Raw genomic sequence first — 23082 nt, forward strand, 5'->3', positions numbered from 1 at the left:
TTAGGTCCTCCCCTGTATCCTGGAGAATTGACGAAAAGACTATCTGAGCTCCAGAGCCCCTAACCACCTCCCCTAGGGCTCTGTAGTCCTTCTTTATGTTCCCCAGGCTACTACTATCTATATCCCTAGCACCCACATGGATCACCAGGAGTGGGTAATAGTCTGTGGGACTTACTAGAGCAGGCAGCCTCTCTGCCACATCCCTGATCTGTGCCCCCGGTAGGCGACACACCTTCCTTGAGATGGGGTCTGGCCGGCAGACGAGTGCTTCTGTCCCTTTCAGTGCAGAGTCCCCTACTACTACGACCCGCCGCTTTTTCCTGGCATCACCAGTAGAGATCTTCTTCACCAGGGCATCAGCCGGCTGTTTCTGGTGCGAGTGTGTTTCCTCGTTAGCCCCCCTGCAGGACAGCAAAACGGTTCTGCGTGGGGACAGCTGATTTAGAGGGAAGCCCCTTGCTTTTGGTTGTCCTTTTCCGTTTTTTTTTTTGTTGTTGTTTTTTTTTTGTCACTAATTCCCAGCTTCCCAGGTTAACGGCCTCCTTCTTTCCTTCATGAGGTAGAGGTGAAGCTCGAGGCCCCTTCACAGTTTGGGCCAGGAGCAAGCATTCCTGCTTCCTCTCAGCTTCCCTGACATCCCGCAGCTCAGCCACCTGCTGCAGGAGGACCTCCACCAGGGAGCACCGAGTGCAGCCCTGTCCATCCCTCACCAGACCAGTGCAGGCACTCTCTGCACCCCGAGCTCTGCACTGCAGCCTCCCCTCTCATCCGCTCTGTCTGGGTGCCTACGCTGGCCACCGCCGGGGCAGCCAGAGCAGAGTTCCCGGACCGGGCCCTGATCATACGACGAGTGCTCACCATCCCGCTCGCCTGCCCCGACCCGCTCTGTTTGCCCGCTCTGCAAACTGCCTCGCCGCGCTCCCTGGGGCAGGTTTTCACCCAGTCAGGGCTGAGGCCGCTGCTTCAGGCTCCGCCCCCTGTGAGTCAGCTGCTCGCTCGCGTCAGCTGAGCTGCCGGCTCCTGGGCAGGTCCTGTCGAGGACTTGAAGCTCCCTCGGTGGCTCTTGTCGCTAAATATTACTTCGTACCTCAAAACTTCTACCCATGTTTTACATTCAGACCTTTGTAGCTTATGTTTCACATATGTGAATAAGGCTAACAAAGATACTGAAAAGATCGACTAAGTATCCATTGCCACTAGTATTACTAGTGATGCTAAGGAAATCAATGCAAGGTAATTTTATAGACACTTTTCACCTCAAAGCTCAGTGCAATCTCAGTACATGTAGTGGCTTTTGATGACTCCAGATCAGACATAAGAGTTAATGAGAAATAATACAAGAAGCAGAATACATTAACTGGGTCAAATTCATGACAGGACAGATGTAAGATTAACCCTTAACATGCAAATAGAGATAGTGCACGCTGTTCTAAGAATTAGCAACACTTTAGATTTACCAAAGCATATTCAGCATTATAGAACATGCTCCACAAGCAAAAAATAACCTAAATTCCATTTCAACATCAGGAGAAAGGAATGCAAGAGCCACTGCTAAATGACTTCACAATAAAGGCCAGAATAATTATAGAGCCACTATCCAGTTGACTGAAATCATATGAGAATTCACAGAGAGAAAAAAGCGCTTCCCACAGGACGCTGAGAAAAAAAAACAAAACCAAAACACCCCTCCCGTAACAAACACAACTTTACAAAACCCAAACCAAGCCAAAAACCCCAACAATCAAATATACATAAAAGAAGTGAAAAAAACAACACCAACAAAAAAATCCTCCAGAAAACACAAGACATCTCCCCCCCCACCCCCACCCCCCCCGATCTTTGAGCTAATCAGGGCATTCAGGAATTGGGGGCTGGGAAAGAATAAAAAGCCCCAAACAACAACAGCTAACTTGGGAACCTCTCTAGTTGGAAAACATGATCTAGGACAGCAGACAGAAAAGTGTGCTGTCTTGCAGAGCTGTAGAATCAGACTTCCTGCATATTTACTGCAAACAGCAGCTGGGATTTTAGTCATTACTTTGCACCCAAATCATTACTGAACTGCTTACTCAACCATCTTTTCAGAGATTAGCCTGTTGGTCAAACAAAATCCAACATGAGAAAATACTGAAACTTGGATGTAAGATTGCATCATCAATTATGGAAAAATACATTCTAATAAATAATACAAGTTTTCAGTAACTCCAAAGAAGTAGGGCAAGATTCTCATAATGATTTTAGGGTAAATGACTATTTGAGAGCTGCTGAATTTCAACTACGTATGTAGCACCTTAAATCTTTTCTGAAATCTTCTTGGGCTGCTGAAAGCTTTTAAGAATAACTATAATACATACTTAAAGAAGTAGTTGCCCCTTATAAACAGAAAAAAGGCATATCTTATAAGCAACTTTACTACTACCAAAACAGGATGAAAAGTACAAGACAAGATGATATAAGTTACTGCAACAGCCAAAACTTATCCCACTAGAAAATTAAATCAAGGTAGGGAAATCTTCCCTTCCCATTCTGTGTCCCTGCAGAAAAAAAGCAGCTAACTCCCAACCGTCAGACTACAGGCTTTTTATTAATACGAAGGTTACAACAGAATTATTATGAAAAATGGATTTTACTAGCCACGACCCGATTACAAAAATACACACTGAGAGGGGTTTTCCTCCAGAGGGCAGTGTGTAACTACAACTACCGATCAAGCATCAGACCTGAAAGTGTTCATTGTGAGACAGGTCAATTCAGGTATTCAACATTACATTAGCTCTAACAGGATCTTATATTTCTGATCTATATACAGCTTATATACAAGAGGCAACTTCTGTGTAGTGATGTTTCTCAAGCTTCTATTCCTAGTAAATAGAGAAACATGGGGAAAAAGTTAAATATCTATGACTGAACACCACTGACACCGGTAATGATTATTTGAGTTGGATGACAAAACCAGAACGAGAGAGAGAGAGATGTGTAAAGACAGTCAGCTGTATGAGTATACTCCTTTTCTCCTCAACTAAATATACTGCATCTGATAATTCCACCTTGTGTCATGCTGTTGCCCTTGCTGCAGTTGAAAAAAGGAGGGAAAAAAAACCAAACCAAACCAACACATATGCACACAAGGATTCAAAAAGAGTCTCCTGATCATTTGGTGCCTTAGGGTCAGGCATTCCTCAAAGCTCAGATACTTCATGTATAACACTGTCAAACAATGCATAAACCCAGCAAACTTACTGCTCACAAGTCACAACTCGCATCTCAAGAGGCAAGTCTCCACAGGAGAGTGATACACAGCAGCTCATGAACAGGTATACACTGTACTTGGCAACTTTTCCAGTGGAGTGGGGATTTCTCTAATATATATTTCCATGTCTAAAAAAGTCTCCTTGCAATGGAATTCCAATGTCATCAGGAAGAATTTTTTCCAAAACTGTAACTACTTATCATGCTGATGCAGATTTTTTCCCCCTAAACTTTCCCAACCATCCATACACACACACACACAAACTCCATGTTTAATAGTACCATATTATCTCCTTGGCACAGCAATTAGAATGCATTAGAATATGAAAGTCAAATATTCACATATATATTTTACTGATATCCACAATATTATTCATTTGTGCAATCAAGTGCATAAACTGCATCAATAAACCTCATCACCTGATTGAAGTCCTCTGAAGCTGTACAAAATTCACAAAATATTGTTCTACCGTGCAAAGCTACAAGTAATGGCCAATAGATGAGAATGTCATAAAAAATGGATTTTTAGTTGAGTTCACAAAAAGACAATAATTTCTATGCCAGTTTGCTTTCTAACAAAATCAAGGAGGAGTAAAAACAGGGAAAAAAATGAACACTGTGGGGCAAAGACAAACAAGAATCTTTCAGTAGAGCTCAGAAGGGAATAATTTTTTTCTGCAGCTGTAACTTCCTTAGACCACTGACAGCTTTTTTAAAGTCTGAATCTAAATACAAACTTCCCTTGTGATCACGCTGAGCAGATAATCAGTCATAAATTTGGGGATTTTTCTGCTTATAGATCAAACTCCAAAACCTCAGGCCATAATAAATAATACTCATCAACTCATTGGTGCTATATACTACCAACTCATTGGTGTATTTCTGTAATCATTAGCACTATTCCCACAGGAAATGTGAAAGGAGGAGGGAAATCTGGTTTTCTTTCTTCCACCCTGATAACAGCCTTAATGACTACAGCACAGACTTCTATTAGAGGATCCTGAAGTATTTATAGTGAATAGGAATGGGATAGAAAGCTATCTTTAGTTCACATGAGCTTGATGAAAATGACTCACAAGAACTTCTCTGACACACTCAAATCTGCCAGCACTTGATCCTTTCCCCCCTGCAGGAGTCTGTTCTGTGGATGTGCAGACTCAGGGTGTGGGAACAACCTGCTGAGACTACCAATGGATCTATTATTTGGCTCATAAAACTTGTAAAAATCTCACAGAATGTACAACGTGCTATTGTGTCTGTAAATCTCTTTCATGACTTGGTTAGCAGCCCGACTCAAAGCAGTCTGGCCTGTTTTCACTTCTATCATAAAAGGGTTTTTTTGAAAGAGCCATTTAACTGTGACCACGGTTTCAGCAAGACTGTGAAGACAAAAGAAGGGCTGAAACCATATGGACGCTTCAGTATTCAGGCTTCAGCAAATCAGTACTTTTTCCTTAGAACTTGTTTTTGTATAATTAGCTTTCTATGTACTGAATGAACTAATACATCAATATTCAAGGTGCAGGAAACTGCTATTTGTTACCCGTAATTTGCATGAAATTTTTAGAAACCATAGTGTGCCTATAGAGAGCATTCTCTAATAAAAAGCCTTCAGAGGATTAACGTAATAATCAGCCCTTTCTGTCTTGTATCTTGAACAGAACAGACCAGGAGAAAAAAAACAATTTATTTTGCCTTTCCTCTGTCCAGAGCATTTTGAAATACAAGGAATTATTTATGTTACTTTTAGTCACCAGATTGTAGCAAGTAAAGGTTTGTATAACAAGCAAATTGATACACTCAGCTTTTAAGTTTGCCATCAGTCTCTGTGACTTACACAGCAATGCTTGTAGTCACTACTGCCACAACAAACACCATCATATTCTTTTTACTGAGAAACACACCACATTGGATCCAAAAAACCCAAACAAAACCCAAAACTGTGTTATTTTTTCACAAACCTGAATCGATTTTCTGCATTCTATTTACAGCAGAGTCCAGTTCCCCATCAAGAGCACATTCTCAACAAGTATTAATTATCGTTCTTATGGGACTCACAAGAAACTCAAGTAGTATGCTGCAGGATCAGCGTGGCTAAGGGCAGGCACAACTAAGACACAGCTCAAGCAGGGCCTGAAGGCCCCAGTCTGGGTTTAAACGGAGCCCTTGCTCTGTGGGTGTGGGGGCAAGTCCTAAGTGAGGCTGGTCAGGACACCTAAGGCAAATGAGTGCCCTCAGGGCTCTGACAGTACAATTTGCTTGGGACTTTAACTCTTGGGTAGAATCACCAGCAGCCAGACCACCCTAATACAATTTAAACCTGTGGCATGTACTACTTGAAAGAAAATCTGCCTTGTAAAAACACGCATTAAGCCAAAATCTCTTTAGAGATGAAACACTAATTGCTATTGAGACTTTGTGTACAATTAGCTTGTTCTAGTTTTGAAGTATGCTTGATACATCATACACAACATTCAAGTTTGTGTTTTCAGTCAGTCAATCAACACTTCTCTGCCTAGAGACATTACTAGCAATATTTTCCTGGGCATCAGAAATATGAATCTGTTTTGCAGAACTTCAGTATCCTGAATCAGCAAAATCAGATTCCCAAAAGTTCTCATTTTCTCCCTCTTCTCATACTATCACTTCATTTAAAGGTGGTTTTTTCACCACTTAAGCATCACCCATCAAAGCCAACAACCAAAGCCGTCAACTGGCACCAACCCTCTTGCTCAAACTAAGTATGTACACATTATATGGCAAACTTGTACAAATGGCAATGTTGGTGCAAGCAACATTGCAAAATGCTAGAAATCTATTTTTCAGCTTTGTAACTTGAGCAGGTCAGTGTTCTGCAGTTCATACCAGACTTAACACTGCCATCAGAATTTATTCAAGAAGCTGGAAAATTTATAAACATTAATGTAGTAATTACTACAAGGTGAGTTATAGAAGACAATGAACATGTATTTACTGAAACTTAAGTCAGCAAAGGAGGTTGCAAGATCCTGTTATGAACTCAGGCACATCTTTTACAGTCATAGTAAACTGTTAACAAATTACTGGTAAAAGGCCTCCTTTATTTGGCATTAATGATATTTTTTTTTTTGAGTAAGAATACATTTCTGAAAACAGTTTTATTACTAACCTGGACTTTTACAGCCAAAAAATGTTGGGGGGGCTAGTAATGTCACTGAATTGGGGACAAAACTCATAGTTCTCCAAAGTGAAGGCACACACAGGAAAAAATGAAAGAGGAAGGAGAAAAGAAGGCGACAGTAACCCTTGTATTCTCCCTCACAAGACTCTTTTCCCCAGGCTTTCTGCCCCGACATCAAAGTTTTAATAACTAAGCTTAGCACCAGTGCTATTGACAAGAGTCCAAGACAAGCTTCTACTAGAAGAGTTGAAAAGATCAGAAACCACATTTGTAATATAGAACTTGCTGCAACAAGACAAGACACACATATTGATGAATTGGCACATGAAACCTCTGCCTTCTCCTTGGCCGTATTATTCAAACTGTAACAATGTACTCTATATAGCACAATGCAAGATAGACAGTAAATTAAATAGGGCAATTAACATGTCCACCACTTAGTTGCTTTTGGCATCCTCTCTTCTACAGTATTCTTCAGAAGGCTCTTGGCCTCCTCTGTCTCTGCTACTTTACCATATCCCAACTTCAGGCTGGAATTGAAGCCAGGGACCTTGCAACACTGAGCTTTTTAGAGCAGAATTCCAGCAGCAGTCCTCAGAGTCCTCTGGCAGTCCCTTTTCCACAGACCTTTGTGTTCTGTTCTTCCTGTTCTTTTCTTTGAAATCCTAATTCCTACCTCCACTCCAACCCTAGGCATAAAATCCAGCACAGGACCCCTCCACACTTTCAGGCAAATTAATTATTTGCACTTGCCTTTGGCAGTGCCCTCTCAACACTGCATTACATATTCCTAGTTTACTTCTGTGATCAACCTGAATGAACCCTAACGTGGACACTCTTAATTTCCATCAGCTATGAACACCCACAGAGGGAATTCTAGCAACAGAACCCAGCTGACTGTCTCTCAAGCTCCTTCCTGACCAAATCTCTAACCTGAAGTAGAAATTCAGGTGTCTGAGAAATTCAGGCTGTGCACATGAACAGGTACAGAAATACCCTACATCCAAGGTTAACCTTTTTTATCGGACACTGTTCAGAGGATTACTGTCTTCAAAAAAGAAAGGGAAAAAAGCCCAATAATTAAAGAAGCCCATTGTTGAGAGACGTAACATAGAAGCCAGATCTTTTCAAGGTTCTCAGAAATAATATTCACTTAAATGAAACATGTTGAAAGCTACTAATTCAGTGGAAACTGCAGCACTGCAAGAGACTCTCAATGCAGAATCACATCCCTAAAGCGCCTTCCAAATTTTATATATTGCCAATTAAGGACTGATTTTTAAATAAAATTCATGAATGCTCCAGAATGTTTTATTTATTCTAATAAAATACACATTTATTATATTTATTTTTTCAGCACTTAGATCTTGTACAAAAGGAAACCAGAATTTACAATTTTGCCAGGATTCCAGTTACTTTTTGGACCAGAAGTGATTTTCCAGCTGCAATGGTAGTAAGTATATCGCTAAAACCATAAACCTTAATCTGACATTTTTATGATCTTTTCAAATGTGTTCCTTTACTTTTCCTGAAATCCATTAGCAATATGTATTCTTTCAATCTACTAACAAAGGCAAGATCATAGGTAGTCACCACAAAACCGAAGAGGCCCCAGTATAAAAATGCAACCTACCCCCCAAAGTAAAATGTCCACAAGCATTTCACTGAATCAGGCAGAAAGCAATCTGACATTTATAATTAATTTTTCTGTAGCAAAAGATAGACAAAAGCAGTATTTAACAACAAATGACTGGAAATGCTCTGGCAGTGCTGATTATACACCAAATGAAATATTCTGAGTATAAGAAATGGTACCTTACCTTAACATATTCCAAAGTAGGATCCAGAATGTTCTGATCTCTGTAAGAAAATGAAGCAAGGAGAGAGGAAATAAAAAAAAACCCACATGGTAAGTGCAAGTATAATGTCATACTGAAGAGATGCATTCATACAAGCGATAGGCTACTAGGTCATGTTAAAACCCTTGTTAAAACTTGTGTGTTATAGCTAGATCACCTACACTATCTAACTTTTCACAATATAAATCACTGATTTCTTCTAGGAGGTCAGGTAGTAGAGCCACTAGTAATTAATCTGTGAAATAAAGCTAATTATATAGACAAGCAGAGCAAAAACAATCTTGAAATTTCAACGGATGTCTGAAAATACTTACCTAAAAATATGTGAAATATGACCTAAAACATTCTAAATATACTTAAGAGAGCTCTTCCAGTAGGTCCTAATTTTATTTCTTCCCTACTTATTTAAGCTACTGCTACTGACAGCATTGAGAGGGCATTGCTAACACAAGAAAATAGAAAGTAAAGCATTCACCTTTTATATAAGCAAAGCAAAGAATTCATAGATTTGCAAGGTAGAGTGCTTTATTTTTACATTTGGAAAAATAAATACAGTTCTTGCAGTCTTTTAAAAGTTCTCAGCATTATCACAATTTCAACATGACAATTATCTGAAACCCAGATAATCAAATCATTGCCCTATTTAAAAAAAAAAGAAAAAGATCTCTTTTGCAAATTTTCTATACATATGATGGCAAAAGGCCCAGAAGCAATAAATAAAAGTAAAAAGAAACATATTTCTTCAAAGAGTTTTCTGTATTTGTTTTTGCTTGAGAACTAGCAAGTTAACAGAGTTTGCAGCACATGACTGGATGCTTTCTACAGAACCTGGGATGACACACATGGTGCTGGCCTTCAATACAAACATATAAGAGGCACAATGAAAACTCTGCAAACTTACAGACAATCAGGAGCTTCTTACAGCAATCACATTTGCCATACACCCCATAAATATTTGGTGGAAATAGTTACAATGATGTAACATTGTTTTGAATTTAACTGCATATTACCTGAAGTTAAATTATAATTTTATACTCAGTATTTGGTCAGGTTCCCTAAGAATTTTTAACCCAGAATACCTACACATAGACAAAACAGAGCCCTCCCACTCCTTAGCCCTGCCCATAAATGATGGTGCTCAGCTGTTCAGGCTGTTCATGGGTTACTGTTTCACATTATCCCAATATTTAACCAGGGTCAAGTTCCATTCCCAGCTTTGTTTAAAAAAAAAACAAAACAAAACCAAAACCAACAACAAAGCTGCTAAATTCAATGGAAACAGAATTCGCATGATTTAAAACTTTTCCCACCCAATATACAAAGAAGGGATAGCTTGGTGTCTGTACGCACATAAACTACATACAAACATACCGGGAAAAAAAAAACAAGCATGGGTGAAACACAGAGGAAAAAGAAAAAGGAAGTTCCTAAACAGAAAAAAGCTTTATTTCTCAATGCTTTGCAATTTGACTAGAGTTGGGGGGGGGTGGGGGGGTGGGATCCCATTCTTAATCAGTTCAGGAAAGTCATTAAGCATGGCTGAGCTCCTTTCACATTCAAATGATCTGTGGGAAGTTATGCCAGTACCAAATGCTTCTGAAACACTTTGCAGTTAAGTTCTTCACTTGCCCATGGAATCTTTCAGGACAAGGCATCTACCAGCACTGCATATGTAACATGCTCCAAAAAACTAGTGTCAGCAATAACACAAACAACTAGCTTACTTCAGCAGTAAGCATGTTTTGTCATGGACTGCATTTACAAACTCCATTCCTGCAGACTGGCCTTGCTACAGACTCCACCATTCCCACCCAAGGTACAAGACAAAAAATCTTCAGGATAGATCAAGCCAAAGCAAAATGAAGGAGGTAGAAAAGCTTTAGAGACAAAACGGTCTCTTTACTTCTATATAAAGCAGGAAAACCAGAAGAGATAAAGAAGTGACCTACATTTCCTTCACCACCCACATGCTTTGAGAATTTCTGCTTTAGGAAATGGATGGTGTAACAAATATTTTCAGAAGTACTGTAATATTTGACATGGTAGACTGTTCCACAACAAAACGTAGGAAACCCTGTAACTCACCACAAGCACAAGTTATACATAAAGATGTTCATGTTGTAGCCCTATTCACCCCAGACACCTTTCTCCTACCAGACCTACCCTCTCTCTGCCCATCTTCCCTTGCTGTCCAAGTCTTTACTTTCATGCAATTTTTTGGAAGTTATTTTCAAGGAATGGTAATTGATGTGCATTAAATAATAGTAAAGATTAACTATTGCATTTTCCTGTTGCTCGGTTCCACCATAATACTGCCACATTATATGCAGAAAAACAGATTAAGCAGCCCAATTAACTAGTAACTAACCAAATTACTTGATCACAAAACTAACTCCTGAATCTCAGCTCTCTGTCAGCAATGATGATACGGCCCTTTAGGCTATATAATTCCAGCAAAGGAAACCTATAATGTCAGCAATCTAAAAAATATAAAGCACTTTGTTTCCTTTTCATTTTCCCTCTTCAAGGAATCTTAAAAATGGTGAGCCACATTCTCACTTCTTGTATTGGGTGACCTGCAGAAAAAATATTAACACTGTCCCATAACAGATCAGATGAAAGGCACTTGCAGGCTCTGCCACCTCTCAAATCAATTAAACTGAAGGTTTGTTTCAGTAATATTAACTTCTTCATCTTTCATCAGATTCTATTACATTTCAAGAAATGCTAATGTTTATCTTCAAATAAGCTTGACTTCACACCAGTATTGATTTACATCTGTTTACCTACAACATGTAGGTATTAGAGTCTGCACACAAGTCAACCATTACTGTGTAAATTGTGGGTTCATAAATTGGATTTTATTACACATTTTGGCTTCCTAATAATCAGATAAGCTGTATTTCCATTCAGATTAAAAAAACATTTAATGCAGAAAGGTGTCACCTGGAACACAGAAGTTCTCAGAACACCTCCAGGTAAGATGTTGGGCAAGGTCTGCAGAAAGACATACAGTACTGACTTCAAACTCTTTTCATATTCATTCTGTCACAGAAGGGAATTTGGAAAGTTAAGAAAGATATGCAAACACACTTGCACATCCATTTTGTGTATTTACACTGCTGTTAGATCATCTCGTTTCATGACAAAAACTAAATCCCTTCACAACATTTTTTTTTCTCGGGGGGGGGGGGGGGGGGGGGGGGGGGGAGAGACAAGAAAAGTAAAAAAAGGCATCTGATTTGCTATATGTCATTCTTCTGAGTAGTCCAAGTTCTCTCCTGACCCTCCTCACAGGCACAAAGTCTGTGTGGAAATTGCAGTAGCATGCACACTCTTCCAGTAATAATTCATCACCAAAAAAAGCAATTAGTCATCACAATCCTAAACTTCATGACTCTAAGACTGCCCCAGCCAGAAACATATTCTCTCTAGAGTAACCTTACTGACATCTGACAGTATCTTTCTCTCTTCTGGCTGATCTCACAAATATACAACCTTTTAATCTCTCTGTACTAATCCTTGGAAACAACTTCTTTCCAATCCAGCTGAAAGATTCTTATTAGAATCATTGTTTTTTTTTTCTGCACTTACAGGTTTTTTACTGATACTGCCAAGAAAATAACACACAGCTTGAATGTGAGACATGGAGCTCGAGAAACCCTACATAAAGATGAAGACAACACAGAAAACAGAGCTCTCTTGCTTCCTCCTTCTTCCCCCAAACCAAAATCTGTTGCAGCCATGAAGAGCTTGGTGTCTTATTGGTTGCAAGTGATTATAACAAAGTACTGATACATCTGAACCCTGTAAGAACAGGAATTAATGTTACATGTAGCCTCCTTCAAGACACAGCTAAAGCTGACAGTAATGAGAAAAGTGAGTGGAATTCAGATGTTTTTGAAGTTGACAACATCAGTAGTCATCAGCTGAAAGGAGGGAACTTGGATCACATTGCTGGTATGTCAAACTAAATACTGCCATACAGCCAAGTTCAAATCCTGCATTGATCTGAAGACAATGAGCAACCAAACATGAAAATCTGGTAAAGAAAACATTGAAGTCTGAGTAATTACTTACTCTTTTAAAATATTTGATAAACCTATTACATACTTAAAATTAGTACTACAGTTGAAAAGGTGAATCTTGGAATTCATCCCCAACACACATTATTTAGTTCAGTGAGTGCAGGAGAGTAACTCAGAAACAGTCAGTCTTTTTATTTTTCCCAGTGTCTGAGGTTTGTCCAATAGTTCTCTACAGCACTGCTTCAATAAAGAACCTTGAAGTAGGTATCCTGCAGTCTTTAGCTGTTAATTCTATGAAAAACTCCACCTTTCTGCTAACAATTCCAAATTACTGTAAAGAATCCTACAACATACAGACCTTGATAGACTAAGCCATATTAAGTATCTGCTTTCTCCAGGTCTGTGGCATCCTCACAGATGTATCAGCCAAGATAGCTAAGATAACACAATTGTGTCTAGGCTTCAATTTTGTGAAAGTTATCAGAAATGCCCAAATCCTCACCATCATTCAACTGTCACATGGACACTCTCACAGTAATGGAAACTGCTGAACGGCCCTGAAGCAGCTTTGAGCTACTTCACACTTTTAAAAATGTACTAGTGGGAAAAGCATTAGGACACGCTGCAGTACTTGGCATGTGAAAGTATATTTGGTTGATTGTTTTAAAGTGACCTTTGCTGGGGACTTCCAAAAGCATCCCCTTCCTACTACATTGAAAGAGTGCTCCTGAGAAGAACCATCTTCTCAATAGTACCAATGCCAGATCAGAGTGAAGACAATACTGGCTCCAAGGGAGCCTGAGAAACTGAAAATGTACTGAGCTGTTGTATGGCTTCTTACACAGATAGAAGTGCTATAAACAGACCAGATGGGATCAAATAACTTCTTCAATTTGTGTCTTTGAAATCTCTCCATCTATGTACATTTAAGAAATACACCACTACTTAAGTATGAAGGTGCAAGTATGAGCATGCTAGACACTGTGCTTATGCACTGCAGACTGATGTTATTTGTACTGTAAACTGGAGTAAAAGATCCAGTGATTTTATCCTCCAGCAGCTTCTGCTTCACACACACACTCCTACTACATACCTAAGGCCATTCCACCCTTCTGTCTACAGCTGCACAACATCATGGACATGACTCATTCAAACACCAGTGGAAACAAGTGCAAACTGCTATGACTAACTGCATAATGACCCACAGTTCACATAAGAGCAGCGGGGACTCTTCAGTAATTAAAACTCAAGAAAAGAGACAATGTACTTTTCTCTGAATTAAACTCATTCATATTCGTTCAGAATGCCTCTTCAGAGGTAGTATTACAGCCATTTACAACTTCAATCTTCTGTATCTCCCCAATTTGCTCCATTTTACCTATCACAGCAGAAAAATCTACCCCATTTTTTCTACCTTTTCCAAATCAATTTCTGCTTCTGCACCACATACAGTACTGGTCTTTACAACCAGTAAAAATAGGCACCCTCATTCTTTTTACTTTATTTTCCATAACATTTAAGAGTCCCAGAGCCAAAACTCTGTTCTTCAAAGCCCTTCTTAAAATCTTCTATTCCCAGGCAGTTACTATGTTGTGAAAGTATTCATTGGGCAGAGAGACTATCACTTATCCAAAGCAGTCACTGTTCCTACAAACTTCCTTATATGTGTGCTGCTGTCAACTTGCACTTCAGCTGACAACTCTTTACAGTCAATGCTTTAGTTGCTGTAGCTATTGAGAAGGCAACTCAAAAATAGTTGAACTTTCCAAAATGAACATGCACATTCCCAAAAGACTGACAAACACTCAGCAGGATCACAGGCTCCATCAATTCATCTGAAATGCACTTCAATCTAGGAAAAGTTTATTCACAAAGCATGGTTGCCACCCAGCTGGTACATCTTTCAGGAATGTGTATTTGGACTGAAGCATAGGAAAATTAATCCTTTCCTTTAGTACTGAATAAGACGATGGTGGAGGAAGAACTCTTCTCCTTGTCTACTCCTTTACCCTGGTTTAAGAAATTCATCGCATCAGAAGTTTCTCTACATTAAATACAGAGAGTGAGCATTAGGAACTCTTTCCCCTGTGTGACATTTAACTCCTCTGGGGATATTCTACTCAATTTCACCAATATCCTGCTAATTAACAGAAATTTATAATCCTGTATATTACAACTGATCACTCATCTCCCTCCCCCACCTCCCATCATCAAAATAGATTATATTTTGACAGGTTTGTACCAGTGAGTTGCAACAAGCTCAGAAAAACTTGAGGAACGTGAAAGTGGCAAAAAGTGGGCACAGGACTGTTCTGTCATTGGAGCAGGTTATCAAATGTTAGGGATACTGGATTTTAATTTCATGTGTCTGTATGATTCTGTGCCAACTGAACTGGTTTGTGCAGTAGTAGTTGAAACTAGAATCATAGAACAGTTAGGGTTGGAAAGGACCTTAAGATCATCTAGTTCCAACCCCCCTGCCATGGGCAGGGACACCTCACAGTAAACCATGTCACCTGAGGCTTTGTCCAACCTGGCCTTGAACACCAATAGGGATGGAGCATTCACAACTTCCTTGAGCAACCTGTTTCAGTGCCTTGTCACCCTTACAGTAAAGAACTTTCTCTTTATATCCAATCTAAACTTCCCCTCCTTAAGTTTTAACCCATTACCCCATGTCCTATCACTACAGTCCCTAATGAAGAGTCTCTCCCTAGCACCCTTATAGGAAGCTGTAGACTGCCATGAGTGGACCCCTCAATTCTTTTCCAAGCTGATCAAACCAAGTGACCTCCAGCAGGTATCTTTATTTAAAGCATAAAAGGGATGGAAAGGAAAATAAATGGTCACATGGACAAGAGGCAACCTGAAGAAGCAATACAGTACTTAGTACAAGTGAATAGGACACTCCAGAATCTTTACAAGAGACTGGGAAACAACCAAGTTTGGGGAAAAGCTTTGGATGTGATGGAAGGAGTAACTCAAGAAACTTTCCATTCCATATAGCACCTTTTGCCCAAAGAAGAAATGGCCTGAAAAGACAGATTTTTTTTTTTTTTAAATAACATACACTCATTTTTGGCTGAGGTTTTGAGGAATTCAGAGGCTGCATTTGCCTGCCAAGTCATTCATGAACAATAAGGTCCTGATCCCACAATCAATTTCAAACAGTGATACAACTGTGCCCATCTCACACAGCACTTCAGTTCTCTGCTCAGAAGCTGAAGGACTGTGGTTTAGTTAATGTCCAATTAACCACAGAGGTCTCGCTTTTTGAGACATTTTGTTCTGTTCCCCTCATCTCCCTTCCCCAAGATCCCACATGGGCAGGCTTTTGATTACTGTCACCTGTAGCCAGGTTTCCAAAATCCCCATAAAAAGCAAGAAGTGAGGCTTTGGTTCTACATGTCTATGTCAAGCAGCAGATGTGAGCATCAAATGGGAACAAAGTGGTGAAATGTTGAGGAGAACAACAGAAGAATCTGATTCCAGGAATGGACAGAGGGGCTGGAAAGGCAGACAAGCCAAAATAGAAGTTACCCCCAAAAGTTAACGAACAAGAGGATTTGGTACTGAATATAAGCAGAGAACACTAGCTATTCTCTGCTTATACAATAAAGCATTCTTCTACCACAAACATCTGCCGGCTTTAATGGATAGATCTGCTCCACCTCAGAGACAGCAGAGGTCAGATTTGCAGGTGCATGTGAACAGGACACATCAAAAGAAAGAACAGAAAATTCTGAGACAAATAGCATGAAGGAATCCTTCCTTTTGGAAACCATTTATGTGTGTATTGAAGAAGTCAATGAGATATTCCATAGGCCTAAATTCATCATACTCATCTTACTCCTGCTACAAACTCACAAACTGCCTGGTTCAGGGTTCCTGGAAAACAAAATTCTTACTAGAAGGCAGTTTCAGGCATCAGATCAAAAACATACAAATTTTTACTTTTAAAATTCTGGAGGTTTATAAACATTTCCTCCCTACCTTACCCAAAAATTTAAAGGGAACAAATAATAAAGATCCTCTTCCTGTTAATTTCACAACTATTTTTATACCTGAAGAACTACACTGCAATCTATGAACCCAAACAGTATTATCTACTCTTCTCCATAAAGAAAACATGTACAATACTTATTTTATTTGATATATTAAAATATTGACTTGATAAAATTTCATTTTTTGATTTTCAAAGCGCACCTAAGTACTCTGTGCCGTAAGTGCACACAGTGTAGTCATAAAAAAGTAACACTTATTCCAACTAAGATTATCCAAAAAATAACATTTTCTAAATGACCAGTTAGAACAAAATAAATGCTAAATATATGACCCACACCATTCTCAGAACACAACAGAATTTGCAGCATGTGGAGAAGTAAAACAGGCTTCAAATTCTGGAGCAAATCCCGGTATAGTGTGCTCCTCACCAAGTAATGCCCTGTCTGCTCTTTCCCCTTATAAATCAACTGTCAATTCAAGGCCTTCAGCAGGCTGCATCTGTTGCAGTAGTAGTACTAAGAGGAAAGGAAAAGTTTCAGGAACCCAGAATCCAGCCATTAGATTACTTTATACCTCAATATGCTGATGAAGTTACCCTATTAATGTCAGTGGTACTAGTAAAGTCTAAAACTGATCAGGTTTTCTGTTTTTTTCTGGACAGTTATAGAAGATGAGAGAAGTATGCACCACCCAGGTAAACACGCAGAGCCTTGAATACCAGAAATTTTGAAGAGAACAGAACATCATAAATTATGAGATAAACTAATCTACTCCAGAATAACTCTGCTGCAGCAATAGAAAGTCCAATGTTAAATGATAGCACTTTATCTCAAATAATGGGGAAAACAGCTGATGTAGAAAAGAGGAAAAAGAACTGGCTGACCAGTATGAAAACTAAGTCTGAAGTCTAGCTAAACACACAGTTGAACACAGCTATCATACTTTGAAAACTATAGAATTTCAGTGTATTCTTAGTGTCTATATGTAGATAGGCCTAGTCCCCAAAATACATTTTAGTTTACAGGTTATTTGCCACATTTTGATCTCCTGCAGCAGGGTTCAGTGAGCATTGGAAGACATTACAACTACTGGTTTGCCGACTTCCTCAGTGAAAGAATCAAACTAATCACAACCTGCTCCCCAACGAGATTCAATTCTTCTTAATTAACATCACTGAACCATGTCAAAAAATACCAACAACAACAAAAAAAACCCACAGTCCAACACTAGATATGAACAGTTCAAGTCTGAGATTTTGCTAGGCTAAAAAGAAGCTGTTATGCCTGATCTACAAAAAAGAATAGTCTGTAGCCACATCAATAAAAGCAGAAGTAGTGTTGTACCTACTGTCTCACTCAGGACTTTCAGCATAGCCAAGAATTTATACGGCTTGCAAACAGAAAATCAAGACAGAAGAAAAGGAGAAAAGGTTAAAATTACAGCTCAGTAGTTATAACTCTACGTTTCTAAATATATAGGCAGTCAAAAGTAAAGCTTTAAAAACAGGGAGGGGGAAATCTAATTCTGACCAGCTGGCTGGTCAGAACCTCTCATGAACAGTGACAGAACAAAGCATCCAGAGCACTACATGTAATTTAGAGAAAGGCACAAAGTATTTTGATTCCAAGCCAGTTTGAACAGTGCAGCCCTACTGTTTATCACTATTTTTAAAATGTAAGTATAGGCAAAGAACAGAATTTGAACAAAAAACAGTGTTTGCAAGTGTGAACAGATGAAATGGCTACTGGAAAGACAGACAATAAACAGGAATTAAACCAGCACATATTCACAAACATCTCGTATAATGAGAAACAGCCAGTGTAAATTAATGTCAGCTTCATTTGAAGGCTTTAATTAGCATGAAAACTTCAGAGTGATCATTTCTGGCAGATGGTGCACTTCAACACTTCCTAGGGGAAGGCTCAGCAGAGAGAAGATAGTGACTTAATGTAAATGTGTGACCACACAGCTTCTCCCAAAATATCCAATGCTCTACTCATGGAGAAGTTCATACCTCACATACAGGGCAAAGACAAAAATAACTCATCTCTGTCTGTTAAATGCTAAATTTCTCATACACAGACTTCTATCAGTCAAGTGTATTTCCTAAAAAGTCTGTGTTGGACACACATGAAACATGAAAGGCTTTAAATGAGCATTTTACTCTATAAACTACATAAAAATCAATAACCTTATTTGTAAGAAATTGTGTCTAGCTTTGATTTTACTACTGTGCTAGATTATTCATCCTGAAATTTGTATTAAGTTCCTCCAAAGCATCATGAAGAGAACACAAACAAACAAAAAACCCAACAAGGCCAACTTTGTGCAAATTTGGATCCTATTTCTGGCCTCTTGACAGTTTACAGTTTCACACCAGAGCTGTTATTAAACTTGATTTCACTTCATTTTTTTTCCAAAGCATGTTTGTTTCAACAAGAATACAGGCTGGATTTTTCCCCTCATACTTTGGAGGCAATACAGGAACTACCAGTATTGAGAAAGGAGTATCTTTTTTCCTTTTTTTTTTTCTTCACCATGCTTTAATCAGATTGTGACAATCACATCTTTATTAGCCTGATTCTCTAGGGACAAAACATTGAAACTATCATACCACCTGCAACTCACCACAAAGCAACTTTGGAACTAATGACCTGTTTGACAGTGGGGTATCAAAAATATATTTCGCATAATTTAAAAACAGAAGTGGCTACAGGCAGCAGAGGGAACCACTTCCTGCAGGACAACTTGCTGAGAGGAGGACTGTGGCAAGAGGTCAATATTTATTAGTCAGAATCCACATGAGAAGAAACCCTATGAATAGCCTAACCATGGAAATAGTCTTTGTTGATGTTTATTCTATACTAAGTACTGAAGAAGACATGCAGCAGCCCCCATGACTATAGAATGGATTTGTGTTGTCTTCTAAAAGTACTAACTTCAACTCAAAACCCTAACTCTAGGAAAAGCCTCCAGAACGTGCCTTATGCTTCATCTTTCTTCTTCTTTCCCTGGTTTGTGGATTGGCTTATTAATAATGAATAGTATATATGCAGCCCTATTGAAATTCAAACAAAACATAAGCTTTTGAGAAAGCTTATATGAGAAACATGTCTTTTGGAATCAGATTGTTAGTTTTTATGAACCTGTTAGTTTTCCTTTATTATAAAGTTTAGGAACACAGAATACTATAGCTGTCAGCGGCCAGACAATCCAAGCAGCAATTACTTGTTCTGCTACCTCTTGCAATGAAACAGAGAGCACAGTATCAACAGAGCGGAATCGAATTGTGCTTTATAATATTAGCAAAAGATCCTTAGCTCCATCCATTTTCTTAACAACGCTCAGAAAGTTCTTGCATCTCTACACTGAGGTAGCATTTAAGTAAGATCATATCTGAACCAGTACCAGACCTACAGAGGCAACTGCTACCTTAACACAAGACTACATGGGCACTGTTGACAAGCAACTGAAACAGTGCAGAATGTCAAAATTGGCTTTTGACAGCTGGCTTCATCGCTACAGTCAAACCTGCTGTGATAGTGGTAGTTCTGCATTGCTTTTAGATCTTGTTTATTGGATACTGGACTGCATTAATGAAAAAGCATGAAAATGCCACAAGTCTGTTACACTGGAATGACAGTCAAGGAGAACCGTAATTATTCAAAGGCACAGGTAGTTCCAAATAACACCACTTCTGTTAAAGCAATGTAAGTTCAGGTTTGTGCTTTTAACAACTTGAGGCTATGACTCATGATCTACCCGATTTTTGCCCAAACGTAGGTATGACAAATCTTCCTAATAAGGACTGCAGACTCATGATGTGCTTGGTCACAGGAAAACTGAAGTGAGCTAGATATTTCCTATATTTGTTTATTTGTAATTAATTATGCCTTGTAAGTCTAAAACATTAAGAGTGCTTTTGTACATCAGAATTTTATTTTTCCATGCTAATCCTGAAGATAACCATGGAAAATCCATGAGAAATTCCATAAAGACATATTATTTTTGGTCATTTAGATCTAAAAATCCTGAGACAAAATAATCCTACAAATAATTATATATACACTTCACCTTGGCTACAGAGTAATGTAATCAGCTGTAAGACAGGATAGAAGTTTCTGGAAATCAGAAGAGTTCCATTAGGAAATGATACAATTCATTATCACTTTCCTATTCTTGCCTTGGCTTATTTTTTGTTCACAAAATTGTGCATTTAGAGATTATATTACTCATTTTGAACTACTGAAAATGTATCATAGTTATGTTTTCTAAATTGATCAAACTTAAACTATGACATGCCTGAGTCACAGTTCAGCGTAATCGGATCCATGTGCACATGAACACTGTAATCCCAATGACCATTAGTTCTGGCTCACTGACATGAAATACTTGGGTTGAACAATCCATCATAGAGAAGTTTGATTAAGATGCGTGTTCACGCTAAGTTTTGTAAACAGCATTATAGTAATGAAACTGATTTACTCCTGAGTAAGAATATCCACGTAACTTTATACTATTTCATAAGTTCCTACACTGAAATTAAAATATTATGGGGCTTTTTTTGATGTAATTCTGATAAGGGAACATGGACTTCCTATACAATTAATCGCAGCTAATTTCAACATGTCTGAGTAGTAGAATATATACCTTAGCATATATGGCAAAGTGCTTACCAAAGGAGAATCAGACATGCTCTCCTGATTTTCTTTTAAAGTGTACTAATAAAAAGTGCACAGTCATCCCAAAACTACTCAAAAAGTCATGTATTTGCTGACTGTCATACTGGTAGTGTCTTTTGCTCTAATACAACTGGGCTGTTAGGTATGCAGCAGAATGTATAAAGTTTCATTGTAAAAATTAAAGAAAGCAAAAGTTAGAAGTTGCTACCGCAGCATTCCATGAGTATCTCAGAAAAGAAATTAGAAGATCAATCCAATTGCAACAGCGCTTGCTGCTATGACTCAAAAGACACAAATTCTATTAACAGCTGCACTAACAACATTCTCTTAATCTCTTATTATTTCAAAAGCATCATATTTTAATTCTGATCAGGCCGAACTTCTCTACATTTTCCACTCAAGCATTCTGTTCTAACACTTACTGCTTGTGCAAAAGTGTTCTTTACAGGACAAGGAAAGTTACCAGTTAAAATTGCAAATATATTTAACAGGGAGCCTTTGGTCTCTGAAGAAAAACCATCTCTTGCAAATCATCTTCAGTAACTCCTCTTCAGAAGCAAGACATAAGATAAAACTTCAGTGTGTACTTCCATATTCTTTCCATAGCAGCAGCCGTGACTGCTTGTGCTCTCTAAAAGTATGCAAGTCAAAGAAGCAAATGACATTAAAAAGCCAGTTCACATAAGCAGGTCCATTTCAAATATCAGTGACAGAGGAACCGAGGGACCGAGACCCTTTCTTCCTTCAAAGTGAATACAGTACAGAGAAGAAAAATTTTCAAATGAGAAGAAAGCTTGATCCTGTATGCCACAAGCAAAAAGCATACAAAACCCACTCAACCCCACATAAACAGAACTGTCCTTCCATCAAAAGATTTGAGATCAAGAGTGTTATATAGTGATGGACACAGCAAAACTATAAATCCTTGTTCAGAAGCTGTAATTCGGTTATCTTTTCTCAACCTTTCATGCTGTCAGCCAAGTAACCTAACACTCTCACCTTTGTGCCTTTATCTGATCCACTGATTACAGGGAATTTTTCTTGTGTTAGCTGGGATTTTTCCCATTTTATAGATCTCAATATCAGAACAACAAAAAAGGACATTTAAAAAATAAAGTACTTTTTGTGTAAGTAATGAAATATCAGTGATGATAATAAATTCATAAAAGAAACGCTAGCTATGAGAGTGTAATTCTTTCTCAAGAGTCACAGATATTATAACCAGGAAGTCAGGCAAGAATAATAAAGAGGGGTAATTTGCCATTAACTCATTGTGTACACTGGGTTCCACTGAAATCACTAGATCCCACAGAAGTGGGATCTCACATGCCTTAAACAGGCATGAGTATTTAGCAGCCCATATACTGACTGATCTTGCTGCAAAAGGAAAACTATTTTGAAACCTGAGCTATTAAGAATTTCTCAGGATTCCTGAAATCTATGCATCAGACTCATTCCTCACCCCTCATGTTTCACCCTATTTTTTGTTTGGCTTCTTCCATCAAGACCTAAATTGAGTACTAGGCAGAAAAATCAACCTCAGTTAAATGCAGAGTTACAATAAACAGCTACACCTATAACTGGACATTTAGCAGTCTAGAAAAATACAAAATTCTTATGCTAACACATGTAAATTAAGGTTTTACAAGGTACCTGGCATGGAGTTTGTTGCTCTTCCCATTTTGCAGGGGGTACTCTTCTATAACATCCTGCACAAAAGCTGGCTGCTGCCGGTGTGGTCTGGTGTGTGGCAGTATTCCCATGTGGCTAAACATATCACAAGACCTAGTGGGAACTGTCCCCTTCTTCTTCCTAGGAAGAGTGCCATGGATGGAGACATCTTGAAAAGAGCCTGAGCAATGCTCAGTTGGCAAAGGTTTAGTGCTCAAAAGGTCCATGGAAGAAGCTAATGAGAACTGGTGGTTCACTGGACCATCTCTGGGAAGACTTGAAAATTTTCCTGCAGCTATCATGCTTGGTTCTGAAAAAAACAAAAATAAGATTTATCATAGCACATCAGTGAACAAAGCCCTCGCTTTAATGGAAGTTCAATAGCATGACTAACGAAGGCTTCTAAATTTTAACTTCTGCTTTGCTCT

General features: G+C 38.7%; 1 protein-coding gene across 3 annotated transcripts in view; it reads right to left on the bottom strand.

Moving 5' to 3' along the window:
• Positions 1–23082, bottom strand: part of BCAR3 (BCAR3 adaptor protein, NSP family member) — a 97927-nt gene that overhangs the window by 33171 nt on the left and 41674 nt on the right. For all 3 annotated transcript variants that reach the window (XM_062613193.1, XM_062613191.1, XM_062613192.1), the window contains exons 2-3: positions 22637–22964; positions 8230–8269 (exon numbers count right to left, since the gene is read on the bottom strand). In XM_062613193.1, the coding sequence (XP_062469177.1) occupies positions 8230–8269; positions 22637–22956 (360 nt within the window). In that variant the 5' untranslated portion in view covers positions 22957–22964. The remainder of the gene's footprint in view (positions 1–8229; positions 8270–22636; positions 22965–23082) is intronic.

The sequence above is a fragment of the Pezoporus occidentalis genome, unplaced genomic scaffold (assembly GCF_034315485.1).
Source record: "Pezoporus occidentalis ecotype Australia unplaced genomic scaffold, CSIRO_AGI_Poc_V1 ctg164, whole genome shotgun sequence".
NCBI lineage: Eukaryota > Metazoa > Chordata > Aves > Psittaciformes > Psittacidae > Pezoporus > Pezoporus occidentalis.